Consider the following 22,875-nt stretch of genomic DNA (forward strand, 5'->3'; position numbering starts at 1 on the left):
ATACCATATGTCATATATTCAATGATTAAAAAAAAAAAAACTGAACCTAAATCTGGTCTAGATTCTAGATGCAACTGCCAACTTGCAGGACATATAAAGAACTAGGGACATATTCTAAATGATGTGGTGGGGATACAACAGCAAAATCCAGAATGTGGAAAATTCTGTGGGACACACAACCCAGTTTCTTCAAGTAAGTTGCAAGGTTTGGGAAGAAAAGGAAAGAGGAGTAGGTTTCCTTTAAATTAAAAGAGATGTGTCAACTAACTAAATGCAATGTGTGAACCTTGTTTGGATCTTTATTCAAATAGTCCAACAGTAAAAGAAATTTGAAACAATGGGGAAATTTTAATACTAAATCGATACTTGGTATTAAGGAATTATTATTTTCAATGTGATAATAGTATTAGGGTTGTGTTTTTTTTCTTGTCCTTTGGGAAATTATATAGATACATCTTTTAAATGGGTAGAATTATAAGAAGAGAAGCTCGAGCTATCTTCTCAGACAATGGAAATATTATAAAAACTACATACTAGATAATAAGGGTTGGTTTTGACAAGTTCAGTATAATTAAAGTTTGTTCACATAATCCTTTGAGTGGTTTATCAGTTAAGGTGATAATTTTGATAGTTATGGCAGAATTCAATTCTGAGCTCAGAAATGTGATCAGACCTGTATTTTTGGGAGATTTGTTGGATGAATTGAAATAGGTAGAGGCTGGAGGTTAGGCAATCAATTTGGAGGCTTAGGGGGTCATTGAGAGTCTGAACTAGGATGACTGTTGTGGAAATTTCAACAAAAGAACAAAATCCAGTCTTGGGCCCCCTTGTTCTCGTTTTTCTCTATCATCTCTCCTTTGGTCATCATCTGGAATCCATAAGCCTGAGAAACAATATGAGAGAGAAATGGAAGTCAGATGTAATTCCAACATTTGACCCTATATGACTGAAAGGATAGTGATGTTATTAAAAGAAGTATTTATTTCTGGAAGAAGCAGTATTCTGGTTAAGAAAGTGATGGTGTTAGTTTGGCACGTGTTGAACAAGAAAGGTGACCATAGTCTCTTGTTTGCCTAGAGCCATTTGTGCCTGTTGTCCCAGCATAATTGTTAAAAGCGCTCCCTTTTATATGCTAAGGTGTCACAGTTTCATATTGTCACCCTGGGAATGAGAAATGCAGTTGGAAGTACAAGGCAGAAGCTAGGATTAGAAAGTCATTGTCATTTATTTCTGAGACACTTATTGACCTGAGAGATACAGAGATAAGACACAGGCGGAGGCTGCAGTCTGAGGGAGGGTAGTATTAATAGTGTAATTGTGTTTTACATAGGTGTGGTGGGAACTTTGGAGAGCACAGCTAACCATGTTTGGTGAATTCTCTGCATAGGGGTGGACTGTAGTAGCAGGGGGGCAATGCAGAGAAAGAAGAGGACAGTGGAGGGGACAAAGGAGCCAATGAAAAGATCCAATTGTGAAGAAGGAACCTAGCTGGTTAGAAGGAATGGCAAAGGAGTGAGGATCAACAAACGATAAGAGGCTTTTGCCAAGATTAAATTCATAGTTAGGCTGCTACTTAGGACTGTCTCATACGGCTGCACATACCCATGACAGAAAAATGGTCTTTCTCCATTGTGAAGGTTATTTTCATCAGCCAAGCCTGAAGCTACCAGACCTTCCAGAAGGAAGAGTGCTGGTAGTTGAAAAAGAATACACCCACCTGGCCAGCTGCCTCAGTCACATTATTTCTATCAGTTGATGAGTTAACAGATGTGGCTACACCAGCCTTCAACAAATACGCACATGCAGAATAGAACTTGGGAAAAAAATGCTTTGATTTGGTCCTTTACCAAGTGGTTCATAGTATCTCAACCATGTTTAGAGCTAAGAGCAGAGTTTAAGTTAAATTTCCAGTCACTCTTCTGAAGAAGTAATGACACCCAATTTAATTTAGGATCTCACGTAGGTATTCTTTGTGCCAAGACTGGTTTATTCAGTGGGTTCTTGTGTGGTGTGGATCTCTTTACAGGATTTAGCCTTAGTCTGAGGAAACTTAGCCCCTAGCCCATAATACACCATGCAATTCTAAATATATACCATTTGTGTTAAAGGGAAAACAGATTCTACTAATCTTCCCACATCATCATACTGTATTTCCTAAAAAACAGTTATTTCCATTTGACTTGCACATCTAAATACAATGGATTTGGCTCAGTAAGGCTTTCGTTTATCTTCATCTAAGAACTTTCCACTAATACTCATCACAACACTTCCCAAGGTTGAGAAGTAGATTGATATAAAAAGTCCCTTTCTGTTGCAAAAGTAAGGCCCCATGAGAGTAGACTCAAGCCACAGTAAACTAATAGTGCATTTTCCCCACACAACTACATGAAATGCAATGAACTTTTAATCAACCTTAGCACAAAAAGATTTGCTCATTTGTCTTTGGTAAAAAAAAAATTCTTGGTACTTGGCTTCCTGAAAAGAGCATCTGCACACTAACTACTTGATTAGTTTGAATATAGTCATTTGTTTTTATTATTAATTTGTAAAGATTTGGGTCAGTATCCACTTCTATGATCAAACACTATGTAGAGTTTGTAGTTTATGTGATACATGTCATCTCATTTGCTCTAGTTAAATGCTGAACCTTTTCATCATGTGATACAGAGAATTTGCAAATAGTAGATCCCTGTGTTAGTGGAACTCATTATTGCCCAGATTATATTTTGTCCCCCAAAACATAATTACTTAACATAAAATCTGTCCCGTTATTTTTAGTTTGAAAAGCAAGTATTAGTTTTGTTTCACATCACTGATCAAGAAAATTGTTCTGCTGCAGACAAGAAATGTCTGCTTTAATAAAACTTCAAGATGGATTACATAGTGATTCATCATTAATAAAAGGCTCCCCATCCTCAAAACAGTCCTTTAGTTGTTGCATTAATTTATTTACAATTATCGTGTTTATTTTTTAAATCTGCACATTTTAGATGCAAATCTTTGATTACTTTGTATGTTAATCAGATAGTTAAGTGCCAACTATATGTCTAGCATTGCAGTGGATGGAATATAGTATGTTCCATATAATATGGAGCAGAAATGTGAAACATATGCATTTTACATTTGTTGCTAAAAAGAAAACGATGATAAGAATCCTCTTATTTCTGGAGAAGAAAATACGAGTTGGTTGTTAGGAAAGCATTGCCACTTAATTGCTGTTATATAACTAAGAAAGTACCATGATTTATGGGACAAAAATTGAGTTAGAGTGAGAATTCTGGTCCTATCTCCACCACTTCCCAGAGGTATAAGCCGTTTCAGAACTCTGGACCTTTATTTCCTTGTCAAATAAAAGGAGTAGGTTACTTGATCTTAAAGGTCTCTTCCAAAATCTTTTATATCTATATAGATTCATGCTCTTTTAAAAATGAAATTAAATGCTGTTAAACAATTAGGTAACTTGAAAGTCTTCCTGCTTTGCTTGTGTTTTACTGTCAAACTCTAGAAATCAAGCAAAAGAGACCACTGCATGCTGGGAGTTAGATGCAGTCGCAGGGTCAGACGCAGAGGCCTGAGCCTAGGCTTTAAAGGATGGGCAGGTTTGGAGCAGTAAAGGAGAATAGCATGAGCAAAGATAAACAAGGAAAGTAGTCATGAGCTGGAGCTAGAGCTACAAAGGAGACTATTAGGAACTGAGTATATTAGTGAGTAATGGAAAATAAGTATTGATTATTACGGAGAACTGTAAAACTCAGATAAAGATGTCTGGACTTGATACAATAGGGAGCCAATGTAGGTTCTTGATCTAAGTTAGAGAATGACTAGTGTCACAATGTAGGATAGAATGCAGAAGGGCATGATAGGTTAAGGACACACACACACACACACACACACACACACACACCCTTACCAAGAGAACATTTGAAGGAAGACTTGATAGGTTGACTAGGATAGATGAACCCAGAGTCAAATTTTTTAACAGAAAAGTAGGATATAATTTTATGAGTATAAAATGTGTATATGTAACATCTGAGACACACTGTGATCATATTGTGAAATTATATTCTCAGCTATTTTTTGATGGAAAAAAGTTGCTGTTCCTGAGCTACTTGTAAACCAAAGTAATAGTTAAATAGAATGTACTAGAAGGATATGTATGGCCTACCTGATGGTGTTATTTCAGGTGTTCAGTAGTAGAATTTTAATACAATGAAAGATGAACAGAGTGACTAGAGAGGAAAGAGGGTAGAGGATGGGGGATATTTGAGATGTAATGCTGGATCTAATTTATTTCTATAAAACCATTTAAGTTTCATCATTTAATAATTCAGCAAATATTTGTTACGTGTGTAGTGTTGGGGAAACAGTGATGACAAAGTGAGAACGATGCAGCTTACAGCCTAGTTTTTATTTTGTATTCCACAGCTGGGAAAATTATGTTCAATTACCTTTTCTTCAAGAACAGTTTGTTTCTGTTTTTCTATTTCCAGTGAACTTCCAAGTGAAATTTTTCTGACTTGTTATCAACAAATTTCTAAATTGATAAAGGATAGCATGATGCCTGTCTTAACTGAATTTCAAGCCTTACATAAGCTCTACATGAGTGAAATATATCATTTTAGTCTATGTTAATATATATTTTATAGTACCATGCCATGAATTACTAATATATATTTAAATGTACTTGTGTTCTTTCTCCAGGGTAAAAGAACTAAAATGTTTAATATAAGTTGCTTCCAAATGTCATATAACTCAGTTGTGCTATGTTGTTTATGCATGTCTAAAGGTGCAAGAGACTGCTAACCTTTGGTTGTAGAGATTATAGTGTGATACTAACTCTTGCTTTTAAAACAAACATGTTTTTGTCAGATGACTTGCAGGGTGCACAGTCAGAAATTGAGGCAAAACAAGAAATTCAGCATCTTCGAAAGGAATTGGTTGAAGCCCAGGAGCTAGCTAGAGCAAGTAAACAAAAATGCTTTGAACTTCAAGGTGAGATCAAGATTACTTTGATTCTTTAGGGGATGTGGAGGCAACATGACATAACTGAATGGCCCCAAGCTTGGTGTCCAGAGGCACAGAATCTTGTTCCAGGTCCACACCTCTCTTAGATATGTTATCTTGGGACATTCACTTAACCTCTCTGAATTTATATTTCAGATCAGTAAAGTGGGGAGAGTTCAGTTGCTCTACTTCCTTTACGTTGTTGATGTGAAGATCAAGAAAGACATGGACCAATGAAAGATCTTAATAGTTAATTACATGTTAAGAAGAAAAGGAAAAAATCCTAATGTATATAAATTCCAAAGTTTGAGTTACACCTAATGTTAGCTACCTGTCATGAGATAAGGAAAATATGTATTCCCTGTGACTTTATAGTGTATTCATCAGTAAATGGGAGGAATCGGGCTTGGTTAAGGTGTCAAACCGTCTAATGTCCCATCCATTTCTTTTCAATAGCTCACTTATCTAATGTCGTAGGCCAGTGGAGTCTGTGCCATTCCCTGGAGCTTACATTTTCTGTATTATTCATAGTAGCTACCTGGTTGCAGTTGAACCAGGTAATTGTAGTCCTTTCGAAAGTCCTAGAATGAGGAGAAAGTGAATGGCCTGTGGAACCCTCATGTTCCCTAAGATGGCCTTCCTGACCAGGAGGAAAATGCTCAGCGGGCACTGAGAACTTCCTGTTACGGCCTCCTTCCTGTTCTGCTTCTTAAGGAAATTAGAATTGGTCTTCACTTAACTTGAACTTTTTGGAGGGTCCAGGCTAATTTATTTCATTATAATGAAAAAGTATTTAGTGAACCGCAGTTCCTAAGTTAGTACTTACTATGTGCTTGGTAGTAAACATGAGGGTTTTAAGTTTTTTAAGTTTAAGCTCAAAATGCTGATTAACAACTATCAAGATTGCTTGTCCTGTGAAGAATAGCATGTATTATCTTGGTGATAAAAGGTCTAGAAAACTTCACTACTCAGTTGAATAGATTTATTACTTACTACTGTTTTGTGCTCTTAAAATCTTGAAGCTATCTAACTGCTAATACTGGTAATACTTACTGCCTAACTTTTGTTTCCTTCAGTAAACCTTAGGAGAGAATGTTTTAGCAATTTCCAGCTGCTCAATTCTGAATACTTTCATTAACTCACAGAATTAGATATACTGTGTTTTACTTTTAGCTCTATTGGAAGAAGAAAGAAAAGCCTATCGAAATCAAGTTGAGGAATCCACTAAACAAATACAGGTTCTTCAAGGTATGAAACACTCCAGGGTATTTGAGGTTATTATTATTTGCTTGTTTTTAGTGATTCAAAAGGAATGAAAAATAAGTGTGCAGAGGGTTCCCATTTTTCATAGCTTTCGGTCTTCCCTAGATTCTGAGACTATAACAGGGTGAGCTTTTTATTTTTTTAAGAGGATACAAGGGAAGATTTTCCCATACTCCAGTAATAGACATTTGAAAGGCTGAAGATACGGATTTGGTAAGACTGTCACTTTCTGGATTATGTAGTGACTTAGTACAGAGCGGGCCTTCAGACAGCAGATCAACTTGAGTTGCTGTGTGCATCAGCACTTTTAGCTTGTTAGTGGCATTATTTCTAATGCTCATAACACACATGGCACTGCTACAAAAATTATATGCCCCAGGGAATAGAATAATGGCCCCTGAACTGCCTTCACCAGGAAAGGCTGCTCTTTATACCCACTGTTTCGCTATCTCTTTGTGGGCTATCACAAGGGTCACTACAGAAATGGCCAGAAAGACCCCTGCCTGTCAAGGGTTTTCTTGGAACCAGAGCTCCTAGTCCTGTGAGGCTGGAATTATGAGGTACCCCAAGAGAGGTCTTTCTTTTCTACGCCATTATAAAATTCCTAAAATAAATTTAATTCTCCTTCATTGTCAAAGAAGGAACCAATGTTATTTTAAAAATTTATTCTGAGAGATGAGAAGAAATTAAATGGACAAGTAATCTCATTTCAAAAGAAATGGGGATTCATTGTATGAGGCCTATGGTATTTGCCCTGAAATATCCCAGAGAAAAACCAGTCTCTTTGGGTTTTCTTTTCTTATTTTTGAGTGGGACATTTGAGTTATTTAATTTAAAAAAAATTTTTATGGTCAAATTAGAATTTCTGGGGTAAGTTGTATGTCTTTTTAATTTGAAAACTCTTTAAAGTGTTATTGTAGCTTAATTCCATTATCTATGAGCTTCCATAAATCTGATTTGAAACTATATTTCCATCCTATACTATGTATGGGCAGGTTCTCGGACCGTGTGCTGCTTTTCGTCTTAAAGCTGTCTTACCTGGGCATCATTGAGTGCCCCCTAGTGCCAGCATGTGTATTTCAGGACTTTAGCCACAAATCCATGGTTGTGTTAGCATTGTATCTTTTCAGATTTTCAACTTGTTACCTCTCAATACTTCCTACAAACTTATAAGGCCTAATATTTAATGTTTATAGAGCCACCTCCCCCCTCTCTCCTGGCCTTAATTCTCTTAATTATTTTAATTATTCTTTTCTTCTACTTGAGGAACTTTTTCTATCTATGATTTACTTGTGTTATGGTAACCAAGACTAGTATTCTAGCTCTGAACCAAATATGATTTTATACAGGTTATTTTCAGTTTGACCATGAGGACATAAGACCAGATCTTTTAAAAATGTACCTCTTTGATTAGGCAGTATTCATTAGCTTTATTCAACCAATAATTCTTGATTGTTTACTTTGCTAGTACTTGGGATAGAGCACACATGAGATGTACAGTCTAGTGTAAAAGACAAACAGCAAACACATAAATGTATAATGTGACGTCCAATAAGGGCAAAGTAAAGGGTTAGAGAATGACAGAGAGCTGTTTTTAGATGAGTCATCACAGAAGGCCTCTTTAAAGAACTGATATTTGGTGCTCGCTTCGGCAGCACGTATACTAAAAAAATAGGAATTGATATTTGAACAGAAAATTGAATCAGGAACATCAAAGGTTTTTCTAATGCTTACCATTTGACCAAGCAGTCTATGTCTAGGAATTCACCCTAAGAAAAAAATCATTCAGAAGCAATATTGTCTATAGTAATTAAAAACTAAACAGCCTGCAATGTCTAAAATAAAGGATTGGTCAAAACATGCTACAGCGTGATGATTGTTTTGTCATGAAAAGAAGTTCATTACCAGCAGGATAGAGAATTACTACATATATTATCATCCCTCCCTCTTGTTGTTCTTATATGTGTATAAATGCATAGACAATATCTAGAAGAATAAGCACCAAATGTTAAAGGCAATATTCTCCATGTGGGGGAAATAAAGATCACTTTGGTTTTTTTCTCTTTGTGTTTCTGTATTTTGACATTTTCTGCATTAAACATAGGTTGCTTGTACAGTTAATCAAAAGCAACAAACAGCTCTGACAGCCCCAAATAGGCTGTTCTTTTATTCCTAATTACTATGGATTAAGGAAATGATGGCTAAATATACTTTTGTAGCCCAACTGCAGAGGTTACACATCAATATTGAGAATCTCCGGGAAGAGAAGGACAGTGAAATCACAAGCACTCGAGATGAATTGCTTAGTGCCCGAGATGAAATTCTGCTGCTTCATCAAGCAGCAGCAAAGGCTGCCTCTGAGAGGGACACTGACATTACTTCTTTACAAGAAGAGCTTAAGAAGGTGCGAGCTGAGCTTGAGCGGTGGCGGAAAGCAGCATCTGAATATGAGAAAGAAATCACGAGTCTCCAAAACAGTTTTCAGCTTCGATGTCAACAGTGTGAGGACCAGCAGAGAGAGGAAGCAACGCGGCTACAAGGTGGATAAGTGTAGTTTACATAAAGCCCTGAACTCTTAGCAATGATAACTTTATAACTTGCACAAAATAACCACTCGGGCTATATTTCTCTTTGATAGCAACTGGTTGTGTAAAGCAGTGCTCTTATATTGGGGCTATAAACATTCTTCAGGTCTGCAAGTTTTATAGTAAACTAAAATTTTTTTATACTTTTACATTTTATTTCAATACTATTAAAAATTATTTGTCTTATGAAGTGAAGTTGGGGGGGGGGATTACAAAAGTTAAAGTGGATGGAACTTCCCTGAGGTATAGATGCAAAGTAACAGGAATTTAAGAATAACCATGTAAAATCTACATGTTTTTACCTGGGAAAAAAGTGTGTTCTCTGAAATATTTCCCTTTATTCTCTGAATTATTATGGGAGTGATGTTCCTATGTTAACAAATATGTTTTGGGACTCTTTTAGGTGAACTAGAAAAGTTGAGAAAGGAATGGAATGTATTGGAAACCGAATGCCGTTCCCTAAAAAAGGAAAATGTTTTGCTATCATCAGAACTGCAGCGGCAAGAAAAAGAATTGCACAAGTATGCAAGAACTCTTGTTTAGCTTCAAAATATTTCTTTATCTTAAATTTTCATCTAAATTTAATTTTGGTACTTAAATATCTTTTTGAAGCAAAATGTTCAGCCAGACTCTTTTTTGGATATTTGGTAGGTTAACCATGTTAAACGAATACTTAAGCATTTTTTTTTTTCTAGTTTTACCACCACCATCATCATACATGTCCTTTCCTTTTGATGTACTCATGGAATACAGATGCATTAAATGCTCCCTCCCCCAAAAAAATTCCTAAGCAAATAAATAGCAAAGATCTATAATTAGTGATTGAACTTGCCCTATAAATGAAACAATAATAAATTCCAAATACAAGTTTCCTTTTCTTTTCATACCAGTGATCCTTTCTTTTAATCAGTGTTATCAGGAGATGATTATAATAAAGAATTTATACTATTGGAAGATACAGATTCAGCTTCTGAATTTCAAACAGGGTTATTTATATAAAGAATAATATATAAGATCAAGAATTCTCTAAAACCAGTTAAATCTTCCTAATATCCAGTGCCTCACAGGCAAGGCAATGGATGCAACAGATTTATTTCACCAAATTTAGTAGAGTCCTGTTTTCCCACCAACATTTGCTTCATAGTTTAAAATTAATTTCTTCCTTAAAAATTTGATCTGTATTTCTAAGCACTGTTTCAGAACATGACAGTAGTACATGTTTATTATTGAAGCCACTATTGATCCATCTCCCTCCCCCCAGTACAACAAAAATGGGAGTCATTGCTCTCTTTTTAACCTTGTTACACTCCTCAACAGCACTAAGGTTAGCAAAAAAGTCATTGGTCAAGGTCAGTTCCTGTAGAAAACAATAAAGAAAGGACTAGATACCTCAGAAAATAGTAAGCCTCTTTATCTGCTTAGAAAAACAAAAACAAGTGTAGTGTTGATTATACATTTAAAAAAATCAAGAACTATTTGTAGGAACAAGATGTAGTGATTTATTCTCTAAGTGTCCTTCTTACCATACCATGTGTTCTCAATATCAATATCTATAAAGCACTTTTTTCTCTTCCAATGTCATATCTTTACATAGTCTTTTCATATATTTGTGTATTAGTGTGTTTTTTTCAATTACTCTTTATTGGGGTGGCAATTGTTAGTAAAGTTACATTGGTTTCAAATGTGTATTTTTAATGTTTAGAGATAATTAATAAAGAATACAACAAATGTTTGTTTATAACATACAAAAGTTTGTACAAGCAATTCCAAGATACAGAAAGGACATAATATAGGGCCCAAGCACGACTATACACACACACACACACACACACACACAACACTATATATAAAATATGAATGTACCAACTTCTGTGTGACAATACATTTAGGCAAATTGTTTGGTATAAAGTATGTGTAAGATGATGTAGACACTCACGTTCTTCATACTTGGAATACTTTTGGATCTTAGTCCATTTAGTTTGGTATTCTAACAAGAAAGAAATACCGATGTCTGATTACCAGTGGTGATTATTTTAAATTATTCTTAGTTTGGAAGTACTGATATTTTAAAGATTCAGACTTGGTCCCTCATTTTTGAGATGTGATTAATTGGAATCTGACAGATTGTTAAATGTTATTTTTTTACTTCACATTTTGTTTAAGTGTTGAAAAATAAGCCAACAAACTCCCTATGAGTGAGAAGCATAAGGTTTAAAAATATTAGGTCCCAGAGGGTGGAATATATTAATAGATTGTTGGTCAAGTTGTCTGCCTAAACTCACATAAACTATTTAAGACATATTAATCCTGTTTCTTAAACTTTTCTAGTTTAGAGGTTCTCCATATTTTACTTGGTAAACCTCCCCAGCACACTGGTATTTAGAAGCTAGTCTTTCTTTACAAGGTCTTACCTGGCACTTAATTCCTAGTTATATTGGCCTGCCAACATCAGACCTGTCCCCTGAGAAACTGCCAAGCATACAATTGGAATGGGATTTATTCTGTGTAGTACCTTGCTTACAATACTGAGTCTGAGTCTTATGATTCATCCTGAGAGGCATAAAACTGTCATTTTGAAAACTTATCCTCCTCCAGCTATTTCAGTTTTAGATGGGAGCCAAATTCTTTAACACAGCTATGCTATACAGGTCTTTTGCTCTTTGTATCTGTGAGGTAGAAGGAATGGAACAAAGAATTTATATTTATGCCTATCAGGCTGTTTTGCTAGTGTGTAAATCGGGTTTTTTGGGTTTTTTTCCCATCAAGTTATAAAAGTAATCATAGAATTTTACGGCAGAAAACAGCCTCAGAAATTGAGTTCAATCTTCTTGTTTGACAGTGGGGGGCACTGAGACTCTCCTTGTGTTATTTGTGTCTGTATAACATGGTGCCTGGCACAGATCTAAGAGCTCAAGAAAAGCTGACTCAGAGAATGACGTTACACCAGTTATATGACTTGCTGAACATCCCACAACTAGGGGCCGAGCTGGGGTCTAGAACCCAACCTCCTGGTTTTTTGCCCCGTGCTTTTCCCTAGTTTGGTGTGTCTTCTCATTTGAGTAGGTTTATCTTGATTTGGCAGTGGCTTCTAAATTTTAGGTTTCTGTCCCCCATCCTATTTGTCAAGTACTTAAACTTACAAGAAAATAGTTGAAATACATGCTGAAATGTAATATATTCTTCTATCAATGCTGTAGAAGACCTACCCTGAATCTTTATGATACAGTTAGTACAATGTGATGTAACAAAATATACATTAGTCACCTCCTCCTTCTGTTTTTAAAATTTCAACCTCTGCATATATTTGACTATCTGAAAATAGGACAGAGCTTTAAACGTACATTTTTTGGTGTTTTAACACTTTTTATTTACTGAAAATATCTTATTCTTTTTACACTTTCCTTTCTTCCTCTGAAATCCACTGCACCCCTCCTAGTGAAATGTATAAGGAATTGGACTTCCTGCTGTGTCTAGTGTCTACATGAATAACTGTCAATATTTATTTTACAGTTCTCAGAAGCAGAGTTCAGAGCTTACCAGTGATCTCAGCATCCTTCAGATGACTAGGAAAGAGCTTGAGAATCAAATGGGATCCTTGAAAGAACAGCATCTTCGGGATTCAGCTGATTTAAAAACCCTTCTCAGTAAGGCTGAAAACCAAGCAAAGGATGTACAGAAAGAGGTAAAGCAAAAAGACATTATGAGCCCAATATTGGTTGGACTTAAAGCCAAAAGCAAATCAGATATTCATGCTAGTTAGAAATAAAGTCACATTACCTGTCACAAAGTTAATACTTGGAGCATCTCTTCTTGGTTATTTCTAGCAGTATATCATGGTCCATATATAGAGAATCCATCAGTAGAGTTTGGCCTCAAAAATATAAATATATAAAATTATGTTAAAAATTTTTCTCTACCAGTTAGTTAACCTGTATGAAAAGTCCTTTGTACCAGATCACGCAATTCATTGTTTCTCTTTCAAAGACAGTATTTTATTTAACTTAGACTATCTGGGAGAGCAAACTGAGGGCACACCATAAGGCTCTTTACGCCCCTCAGGTGAAACTGGCCTGAAAAGTTCCTTAAAATTAATCTCATAGACGGCCAGCCAAACACTTGTTCTATGATCTTTTACTTTCTTCCCACCCACCCACTATCCTTTTTCCCCTTTCTTCACAAATATGCATGCTGCCTTTTCATGTCATTTTGCTTAAAACCTTAACTTAGTGGCTTTTTAAAAAAAATTATGTTAAAAATGGTGAGGGTTGACTTTAGAGCAGAGACCCCACCCAGCCTCTTCCTGAGCAAAGCCTTGAGGTTGACAGCAGGGCCCTAAGAGCTGTGTTCAGTCCTGCTGGCCTTGTACTTCTCCCTGAATTGACTCCCGACCAGCTCTGGGTATGGAGAAGGCTCATGATGCATCTTGACCTCCTGGTCAGGGCCCACCCCAGTTGTAGAGTCTTGCTATAAACAGAAAGAAGGATTCGTTATAAACAGAAAGAAGCTGAAGACTGTTCTTTGTCTTTAATAACAAATTTTCCCAATATTGTTTTTAGAAGATATGTTTAATCAATGCATTTTTTCTTTGCACTTTTTCCTTTCCTTGTAGTATCCTGAACTTGGAAATGATTATTGTTCTTCTGTCTTCATGTTTGTTCCTACAGAGAAAAAAAAACAACAAAAAAAACCTGTAACATTCTTTATTTATATGTGGCCATATTGATTTTGTAATATGTTCATTTTTATCCTCTTGCTAAGGATATGTGTTTTGGGAGAAATCTCATTTTATTTAGTTGGAACACAAATTTTGTGCCAAAGTAAATATCCTAGTATTTCACACTGTAAGCACTTTGTGTCCTTCCAGTCCATATGCCATAATGCTTTCAAAATCTGGGAAGAATGCTGTGGTTGGAGGATGATTCTGTTGTATGTTACTATGAATGCATTAACCGTTTTGTTGCATTATTTGTTTGCCTGTTTTTGGTCACTGAGCAATCAGTGCGAGATGCTTTTTAACTGTTTCACAAATGGCAGTGGTGTGTTGCCACAGCATCTAAATTGTTGATAGCCTTTGGATTGCATTAAATGCAGCACATTTAAAAATATGTCTGATCTTGTCAATATGTTCTTTTCTATTGTTCAGTGTTTTCCATTGTGAAATGATATGTAGTCTTCACACTCCTTTGTAATGTAAAATTGCTTCTCTTTCTGTTTGTCCTGATGTCAACTATTGGATGCTAGTCTGTAACTAAAATGTTCTTTAATGAGGTTCTTATATATCTGTGTAATCCACTGCAAATTAATTACTACATTTGTTAATGCACATATATTCCCTTTCAGTATTTCCCTTGTTCTCCTTTCTCTCATAGAATCATGCTTACTGTACACAGTATAATAATTATGTATCTTTAGGACTGTAAAAGGATAAAATATTACAAGCTAATAAGCAACCCCAGATATCATTATTTTTATGAAGAAAAAGCAAAGATGTTGGTAATATTGCGTAGTATTTCCCTTTTAATCAGAACTGAGCTTGTTTCTCACCTCCAAGTTAGAAGCAAGGTAGAGCAAAAATGATATCCAAATGAAGTGTGACACTAAGACTGCAAAAGGTGACCTTTGTTCCAACAATTAAATTTTTTATATATGGCAGCTTTTATTTGAACATTTAACAAAGGAAAAGTACATGAGAGCAGTCAATTTTAATCCTCAGTAGTAAGAGAAAAAGAATGGTATAGTATTATCTTTATATGACTTATGAAAACATCTGTATATTTTAATTTAGTAGCAATGTCTATAATTTAAGAATTCATAATACATTGAACACATAAGTCCCCTGCAAAGACTGACTCAGGAGAGTTGTTTGGCTTCACCAGCTTGCATGAGGCCAGAGGTCTTCCCACCTCACTCACATGCTGAAGGTAAACAGCCGGAGCTTCCTGACTGAGCTGCTTCCTGTCATTCTGCTTCACAGCTCCTGGAAGGGAGAAGTGATTAAGTGCTTTGATGTAAAGGGCAGGCTGGATGTGAGAAGGTGGAAAGGAAAAGTAAGGGAAAATTTAGGTCAGCAAGGAACTTTTTACTTACTCTTTATTAGTCACTGTTAAGAATCAGATCATTGAGAATTGATTATGTTCTTAGGGGCAGAGACTAGTAGTCTGGATACACCGAATTTGCCGTGGTAGCCCGCCCGTGACCTTCTGCTTCTGGAAGGAAGTCACAGACCCCACCGAAAAGTTCTCATAAAGTCCATGAGTCTTACCCCTTAGTTCATTCTCTGGCATACTACCTGGACTTGTCCTGGAAACGTTTATAGGTAACAGGGAGCGCCTTTCACAGAAGGGAGGTAATCTCTCGGCGCCCATCCATACCTTTTTCTGCTTGCTGGTGAGCTCTCTGCTGACCCTTATCCCACTGCCCCCACCTCTTCTGACTAATGTTTTTATACATTTGCATCCTTCTTAGTAATACCTTTGGAGTGCATCTAAGTTCCTAATTAAGCCTGCCTAGGTGTTTGCATCATTCAGAAGCACCGTATAAAGGTATCCTTTATTGAGGAATTTGTAGGATCCAGGCAGAAAAGAACTGGAGACAGACCTTCCAGTCTCATGGGCTGTATTTAGGAAAGAGGAGAAACCTTTCTGGTGTGCCAGACCCATGTTATATTTATTTTATACTCAGCCCTTGTCTTTCTTCCTTCTGAAACCTTCAGAGATGGCAGAGTGGGGCAGCGGAGGCCGAGACAAAGGCACGGCCAGCTACCGAACAGTGTTTGCTCTTTGACTGGGAGCCGAGCTTGCACGTGAGACGCGATGTCTAGAAGGAGAGCCAGTCTAGAAGCCCTGCCTCCAGTAGCGTTTAGGAGGGGCAGGCCGTGCTCTTTCGCACTGAACTCACCTGTGTTCAAGGGATAGCTCCTACCTCTGAAAGTGAAATTATATACAGTGAACTGTTTTCCAGAGCAGGAAGTAGCTGTTTCACTAGAGAAAAAGGTCTGTCAGAAACAGACTTTTAAAACTCCTTTTAATTGATGCTCATAAGTTTAAGCAGAGAGAGAAAAAAGTGACCCCAATCCTAGTGGTTGTTACCTCAGACACATTTCTTTGCTTCATTTGCCTAGAAATTCACTTATCCAGAACACTTTAATACCCTGTGGTGCTGGATAAAGGCAGACCTACTGGGAATTAATACCTCTTACTTTAAGACGAAAATAGCTTGGCTGACATTGCTTACCAGGATATAAACTCATGCTTCCTGACCTTGCCATTTAATTAAGCTATGGAGTTTTTCTTCACTGCTTTCTTTTGCTCAGTTTGAAATTTTACTTTTCTCCTCTAACTCACTTAATGGAAAAAGTGATCCTTTATATTAGAAACAGATGACACAATGGTGACTTCTCTTAATTTTTTTTTAACTCCAGGGCCAGAAAATTCTTACATAGAATCAAGTTAACATTGAAGATTTATTATTAGTGCAAATGATTCTTATCCTCCTTAAAACAAAAAGGCTTGGCTTTGGTGTTACAGGTGACTAAAATAGGGGCTGGTATATAAGCCTAACTAGAACCATAACTTCATACTCATTTTAAGTTGAGTCTGCACACTCTTTTTTCTTTGCCTTTAGTATGAAAAGACACAGACTGTACTCTCAGAACTGAAGTTGAAGTTTGAAATGACTGAGCAGGAAAAACAATCAATCACAGATGAGCTCAAACAATGTAAAGACAACCTGCAGCTGCTCCAAGAGAAAGGAAATAATGTAAGTCTTTGCAAACGTGACTTAGCTTTGATTGAGAGGCAGGTGACACCCCTAAAAGTGATTTTCAGAGGATTTTATTACTGATTTGAGAAACTAAGGCCTGTAATACACATGAACTAAACTTTTCATTATGAAATGCCGTGATGGAGTCATTGTGCTGTCAAACTTTTTAGTAAGAATTTGCCCCTTTAGCCTGAACCCCTTGAAGAGCCTAAGGACTATCTGAAGGAAGAGCCTTGTTTGCAAGAAAATGATTACCTAAGAACTGTCAGCTTTTCTCAGATGAATCTGAAGGTCTGTCACTAAACCATCATCTGGCTTTTGTTTTTCCCTTGCTGGGAAATGAAGCACTGTGCCATCAGAGACCCACCTAAGAAAGAATAGTTCATGTTGACTCCTTAGCATTTGGCTGTATCCAAAAATGGTTTTCAGTTTATGGTTCTTACTAAGGCACATTCCTAAAAAACTGCCTTTTTGGACTCACATAAATGTTAGGAAATTTTTGGTAAGTTTCTGTAGGGGTGTGTAGGTGTGTGTGTGTGTGTGTGTGTGTGTGTGTGTGTGAAGTTGGAACATCTTGGTATAAATTAAGTTAAATAATAATTCATTGCTCATTTGCTAGAAGGCAGATGGTCTTTAAAAAGCTGTTCTACTAAATAAGTGTTGTGTTACATGTTTTGGTGATCATTGCCTTTGTGGGCCCTAACTGATGGATGATGTTCACTGTGGTTGGTTGTGCTCTGACTTATTTCAAACCCTTGTCATGGCTTGGACACTGCAGTGGACATGAGTACACATTTCCTACAGAGGAAGGCACTCTCCTTAACTCGCAGCACCAATACAAAAGAGTGATGTTGCATGGCCATCACAGAACGCTCATGAGTTGTGTCCAACTGTCCTTTGCTAAAGAAAGTCTTAGTTTTTTAGAAAATAAAGGCTTGTTGCTTAGTTGGAATCCCTTTAGAAGTTGATGAATTGGGTCTGGAGGCTTTATGCTAAGCAAAAATCGATTGAATTTATTTTGAAAATGTGGATTACAGAACTCTTCTGAAATCAGATCTTATGGTTTGGGTACTTCTCTCTTTTATGTTAATTCATATCCCTCTGAGAATGGAATTTCAGTCCATCTTCTACTAAATTAACCTATGAAGACATCTAGCATAATCAGAATGGATCCCCCTGTACTATTTAGAACCTGTCAATAGTAACCTTGCTATTATTTATAATTGCACAAATAATTTACCTTAAGGGTGAATTTCCTTTTTTCATGATATTGGACTTGTGGTACTAAAATATTACTCTGTATTAACACTCATTGTGGTAATTCCCTTCTAATTTTAAAAATTGATTGTATTCTGGTAATATAACTGAAAGCCCTGAAACTTAGCTGCCTGTATTCATATACCAAATGTTTATCATACATTGTGTCAGATCTCTTGTTTGGTTTAGGAAGCACACATCATAGGGCATTTATTTTTAAGCTTGAAAGCAATACCACCTCAGGCAAAAGAGCTTTGGTTTTTACAAAAAGGTTTTGATGGAGCGATAAAATAAACTTTAACCGTTTCCAATGTACTCATTGTCAAATAATGGATTCCAAGTATGAAACAAAAATAATGTACTGTCAAGCAGAGCATCACTTACTGCGGTGTTGCCATTGCTCAGTTTTAGCCTGCTACATTTCATTAGGATGTTAGGGATACCCACATTGCCCGTTGCCTCCAGCTGTTCCTTTTAACCAGGTAGCCTGCCACTTTACATGCCACAGTCCATTCTGGATTGTATTAGATGTCTTTAAAAATGTTTGAATCAGTGCAAAACCTGAGTGCTATTATTTCTATCACCTTAGTCTTCCTACCCTTCCCCCTACCCTCCTGGGGTCTAAATCATCTTATCTGATTTTTTTATAGCATAAAATGATTTTAATATCCCTTCCCTTCTTTAGCCTTCCATAGTACAACCCGTCCCAGCCGTATTCATCGGCCTATTCCTGGCTTTCCTGTTTTGGTGTTTCGGTCCATTGTGGTAGAGAAAGGTACAAGCACTACTGTTGAGTCCTTGTCTGTTTGTCCCCGTCACCTGTTTGTGCCATATTTGTAATATAGTGCATGGCAAAACCACACAGGTATTTTGTTACCTGAAGCAAACCCTTCATTTAGTATGCCGTGTATTGTGTCACCGGAATGAACTGAACAGTGAACTAATCACATAACATTTTGTCTTGTTTCCTTTGTAATAATGCTAACCTTAAATTAATTCCACCCTAACCAGTTGTTGATATTCTGCCTTTAACTGAGTCTTTGCCTCTAGCAAACTGGAGTAAACTGTAAATTTCCGCAATGTTAGTACCCCCATCCCAATTACATTTTTAATCAAATTTGAATGAGAAATGAAGAGTTTGCCTCTTTGAAGTTTTCAGCCAGCTTTCTCGCCCCTTGCAGCCCTTTCCCTCTTCTTTTCCATAGTGTAGAGTTTCTTTGTTTCAGCCCTTTGCCTCTGTTTACACTATGGCTGTGAAGATGATCAAGGATGAGGTTAGCATAATGGACCATTGGCTCACAATCTCAACCCCAATGTGCATTTACTTATGAGAGTAAACCTGTCCCATATCTTTCCAGAGCCCTGATCTGCAACATTAGAATATTTCATTAAAAGCCAACTTTCTCAATAAGATTCTAAGAACATTGGTGAAAATAAAGCTATCAACCAAAGCAAGTTGATATACGAAGCCCACTGAAAATTAACGGAGAATAACCCGCCCATGCTTGCCTCCAACAGACATGCACATTGGTAGATCATGTGAGATGATCACGTGACATTATTACACTGGACATGGTCTTAACCAAAGTATCAAATAGGCAGAGTCCCTAAATAGCATTTCCCCATCTTGAACCCCATCTGATTTTGTCTTATGTGGTTTCAAATTAGAGGAACAAAGCTTAGACCTTTTTTTTTCCTGTCGCCTTACCCACCAGCCCTTTGTATAAAACTACTTTTACCATGTGAGTCTGGTTTTTATCAAGAAATAAACATTTTCGGCAGAAACATATTCCAGGCATCTGTGTACATCAGTTCGCTGTAATATATAAGTACCGGAATAAATATAGCAGGCTGAGCCCAGAGCATTTCTTAGAAGTCACGATTAGGTTTCAACTGTAACAAAATTGAAAACTGCCCAAGACTCCTGAGATGTATCAGGCTTCCACACAATGATCCTCTAAGAGTTCCCACTGTTATGGCTCCTCAACCTGCACTCCCTGACCTTTCTTTCTTTCTTTTTTTAATTTATTCTTATGCAAAGATAAGGTTTTTCTAATATTCTAAGTATTCAGGACTCTGGAACCCAAGGGGTTAATAGGTATGAAAAGAGAGGGGAGAATGTGATATTGACTCTTGGTTTCTTTCCACACAGAAACCCTGGCCCTGGATGCCCATGTTGGCTGCCCTGGTTGCAGTGACAGCCATCGTGCTGTATGTGCCAGGTCTGGCCAGAGCTTCTCCGTGAGAGCGTTTCTTGAGTCCGTACACCGTCCTCCCTCTAGAAGCTGGCATCACACTCATGCTGGGGACAAACAGAACCATTTTCTTCTTTTTTACCTCTTAAAACAGCAGAAGTGCAAGAATACAGCTATAGGGTCATTGCTTTAAATTATATAAAATGTATCTGTCTATAAAGAGGATATAAAATTGTGACTTTATTCTTCTGTGAGCAATAATTTGCTTGCAATTTTTCATGTAATTTTTTAATTAGTATGTTGAGACTCTGAATATTATGGTGGCCTAAAGTAGGCTTCTTGGTACACCAAATTATTTATAACATTAAATTTATGGGTATTTTATTCTGAATTCTAATGGCCAGATAATTCATTTTCCTGATTCGATAACGACCCAAACCAAACAGCCAATACGTACATGGGAAGAGAGGCCCTGTGTGCTCAGTGCCTATCAGTTTGGAATATATACACATATATATATATTTTTTACATATTTACGCCATTTTTACTTGTTATAAAACCACTGAGCTATTGGGAACAAGACTTAGAGACAACACTTTGCGTGGATTTTTTTTTTTTTTTTTTTTTTTTTTTAAGGAGAAATAATCCACTTGGAAAATATTGTGTTCTAGTGATAATTTGGGGCATATGTGCACGCTTGTTCAGCCTTAATGTGACTTGATGTGGAGGACATCAACTTTGAAAAACTTTCCATGAGAGTGTGTATTTTCTTGAGCAAACTGAAGTATTTCTGGCAGCAAAAACAGTAATTATATAATTTCAGTGCAGTAAACCAAACTGTTGAGTCAATTGGAATGTAATTTATTAAACCTCAATCTATTTAAAGAGATATTTTCTTTAAAAGCCAAGTTACTTTCATATACAGCATTTTAGGAAGCATGATTTTTTTTTCTATCACCTCTTCCTCCAAGCATGTGTAATTGAAGAAAGAATTAATATCTCTTTAGATAAGCTTTTACTGACTTAATTTGGTTATAATATTTCAAAGCTAATTCATATTTGAGGTAAACTGTTGTTACCTACCAACAGATTTCCTGATTGGATATGCAAATGGTTATTTTCTTTTTATTGTTGTTAATTGGGACATTCTGTTAATGAGAAGCACTATTCCCAACATTAATAGTGTTCCATGCACAGTGAAGCACCTAAACACTGCTTGATGTTATAAATTTAAACCACAGAAGTGAAAGTTTAGCTATGGTTTTATGTGGCACCAGTTATGTCCATAAAGTTTATTTAGATCATAGAATATCCTAAAGTATCACATAGTTAAATTTTTCAGTCAGTGAAGCCTGGAGGGAATGTCAGTGAATTGGCTTGAATATTCTGTGGCAATCCACTGTCCTAGCCAAATATTGAAATAGAACTTCAGGATCTAATTTGCCTTGTGATGTATGGCAGTCATTGTTTGTACTTTAAAGGTTATATTTTAAGCTATTTGGGATTTGCTGTTGGGAGGATCACTAGATTTATGGAGGAATTAGTCACAAATGACTTGTAGAAAATACTGTCATATAGTTCATTTCATCATTTTCTGTTGCAGGAAGCCACTCCACCACAGAATGCTAATATGCCAGTGGTACCCAGTACCTCTTGTATATAGGTTATTGCAAATATTGTTCTGAAATGCTTAACTTCAGAATTACATTTTTTAAAGTAAATAATTGTTTTAAATCTATTTTGTAAAGATATAAAGTACAATAGAATTTCTGGAGTACAGATTAAACTATTTGCACTAACACACGTGATGTGCATGATTTAATAAAATAACTTTACTCTCCCTATGCATTTTTGAGTTGGATATCATTGAAATTCTTAGTGCTGATCTACTATTGCATTGTTAATAAGTCTTTTCTTGAAATGACTCTTTATGCAACATAATATATGTTTGGTGTTCTTCAGGGTTTAAAAGAAAACACTGAGCTGTTTCCTCCAGGTTTTATTAGCCTCTTATTTAACTTACTGCTCTAATTTTTTTTCCCTTTTACTATGGTTATTGTTAAAACATGACTCACTTGCCAGACAAGTCTCTTTAAATGTAAAGTCTAGTATCAATATTTACTTTATTCAAATTGAATAAATGAGTTTTTGTAGTTACTGCCAGTTTTTCTTAAGAATATAAATGAGCCTATTCATAAGCAATACCTCCAGTTTTGTTCAGTTCACTTCCAGGTTAAATAAAGAGTAGGATTATTCGCTGCTAGTGATAGAGTCATTAAGAAATTTTAACCATAGCATTTAAGAATTGAACAACCCTATAATGATACATTTAAGAATTACTCAAAGGCGCTACATGACTGGGTCAGAAAATGAAAAGAACGTGGCATTTGAAGCTAAACAGAACCGAACTGGCTCCTGGCTCTGCCTTTTTTCAGCTGTGTTGCCTTAGGCAAATCATTCATCTTCTCTGAGTCTCCATTTCCTCATTTATAAAATGGAGAGAATAATATCTATATTGTTAGTGGTGGTATGAAAATTAAAAAGAATGGATGTGAATTGTTACGCAAGTGGCAAATAAGTAGTAATGAGAATGTCATACTAGGAAAAAAAAGCACTGCAAATATTTAAGTTAGGCAAACCATTACAGCTACTTAAAATGAATTGATTCAAATGTTAAAACTTTCTACGTGTGTGAATGAGCTATAACTGCAAAGTAATGAATCCTAAGAAAGCATCTTCACCTAGCTCTGCTGTGTCTTTGGGAAGTAATATGCCTAGTTTGATAATGAGCCAATTGCCTGCAACAAATT

General features: G+C 36.3%; 1 protein-coding gene across 39 annotated transcripts in view; it reads left to right on the top strand.

Moving 5' to 3' along the window:
* The window catches only part of SLMAP (sarcolemma associated protein), a 118,812-nt gene extending 96,903 nt beyond the window's left edge, over positions 1 to 21,909 (top strand). For 16 of the 39 annotated variants that reach the window (XM_074313170.1, XM_019724164.2, XM_019724171.2 and 13 more), the window contains 7 exons: positions 4,870 to 4,992; positions 6,178 to 6,252; positions 8,487 to 8,807; positions 9,256 to 9,373; positions 12,363 to 12,534; positions 16,476 to 16,610; positions 20,023 to 21,909. In XM_074313170.1, coding sequence (XP_074169271.1) covers positions 4,870 to 4,992; positions 6,178 to 6,252; positions 8,487 to 8,807; positions 9,256 to 9,373; positions 12,363 to 12,534; positions 16,476 to 16,610; positions 20,023 to 20,115 — 1,037 coding nt within the window. In that variant the 3' untranslated portion in view covers positions 20,116 to 21,909. Of the gene's footprint in view, positions 1 to 4,869; positions 4,993 to 6,177; positions 6,253 to 8,486; positions 8,808 to 9,255; positions 9,374 to 12,362; positions 12,535 to 16,475; positions 16,611 to 18,555; positions 18,646 to 20,022 lie in introns of all 39 variants that reach the window. The other 23 variants (XM_019724167.2, XM_074313152.1, XM_019724172.2 and 20 more) reach the window with 3 other exon arrangements.
* Positions 21,910 to 22,875: the final 966 nt, after the last annotated feature.

This window comes from Rhinolophus sinicus, linkage group LG10, assembly GCF_036562045.2.
Source record: "Rhinolophus sinicus isolate RSC01 linkage group LG10, ASM3656204v1, whole genome shotgun sequence".
Taxonomy (NCBI): domain Eukaryota; kingdom Metazoa; phylum Chordata; class Mammalia; order Chiroptera; family Rhinolophidae; genus Rhinolophus; species Rhinolophus sinicus.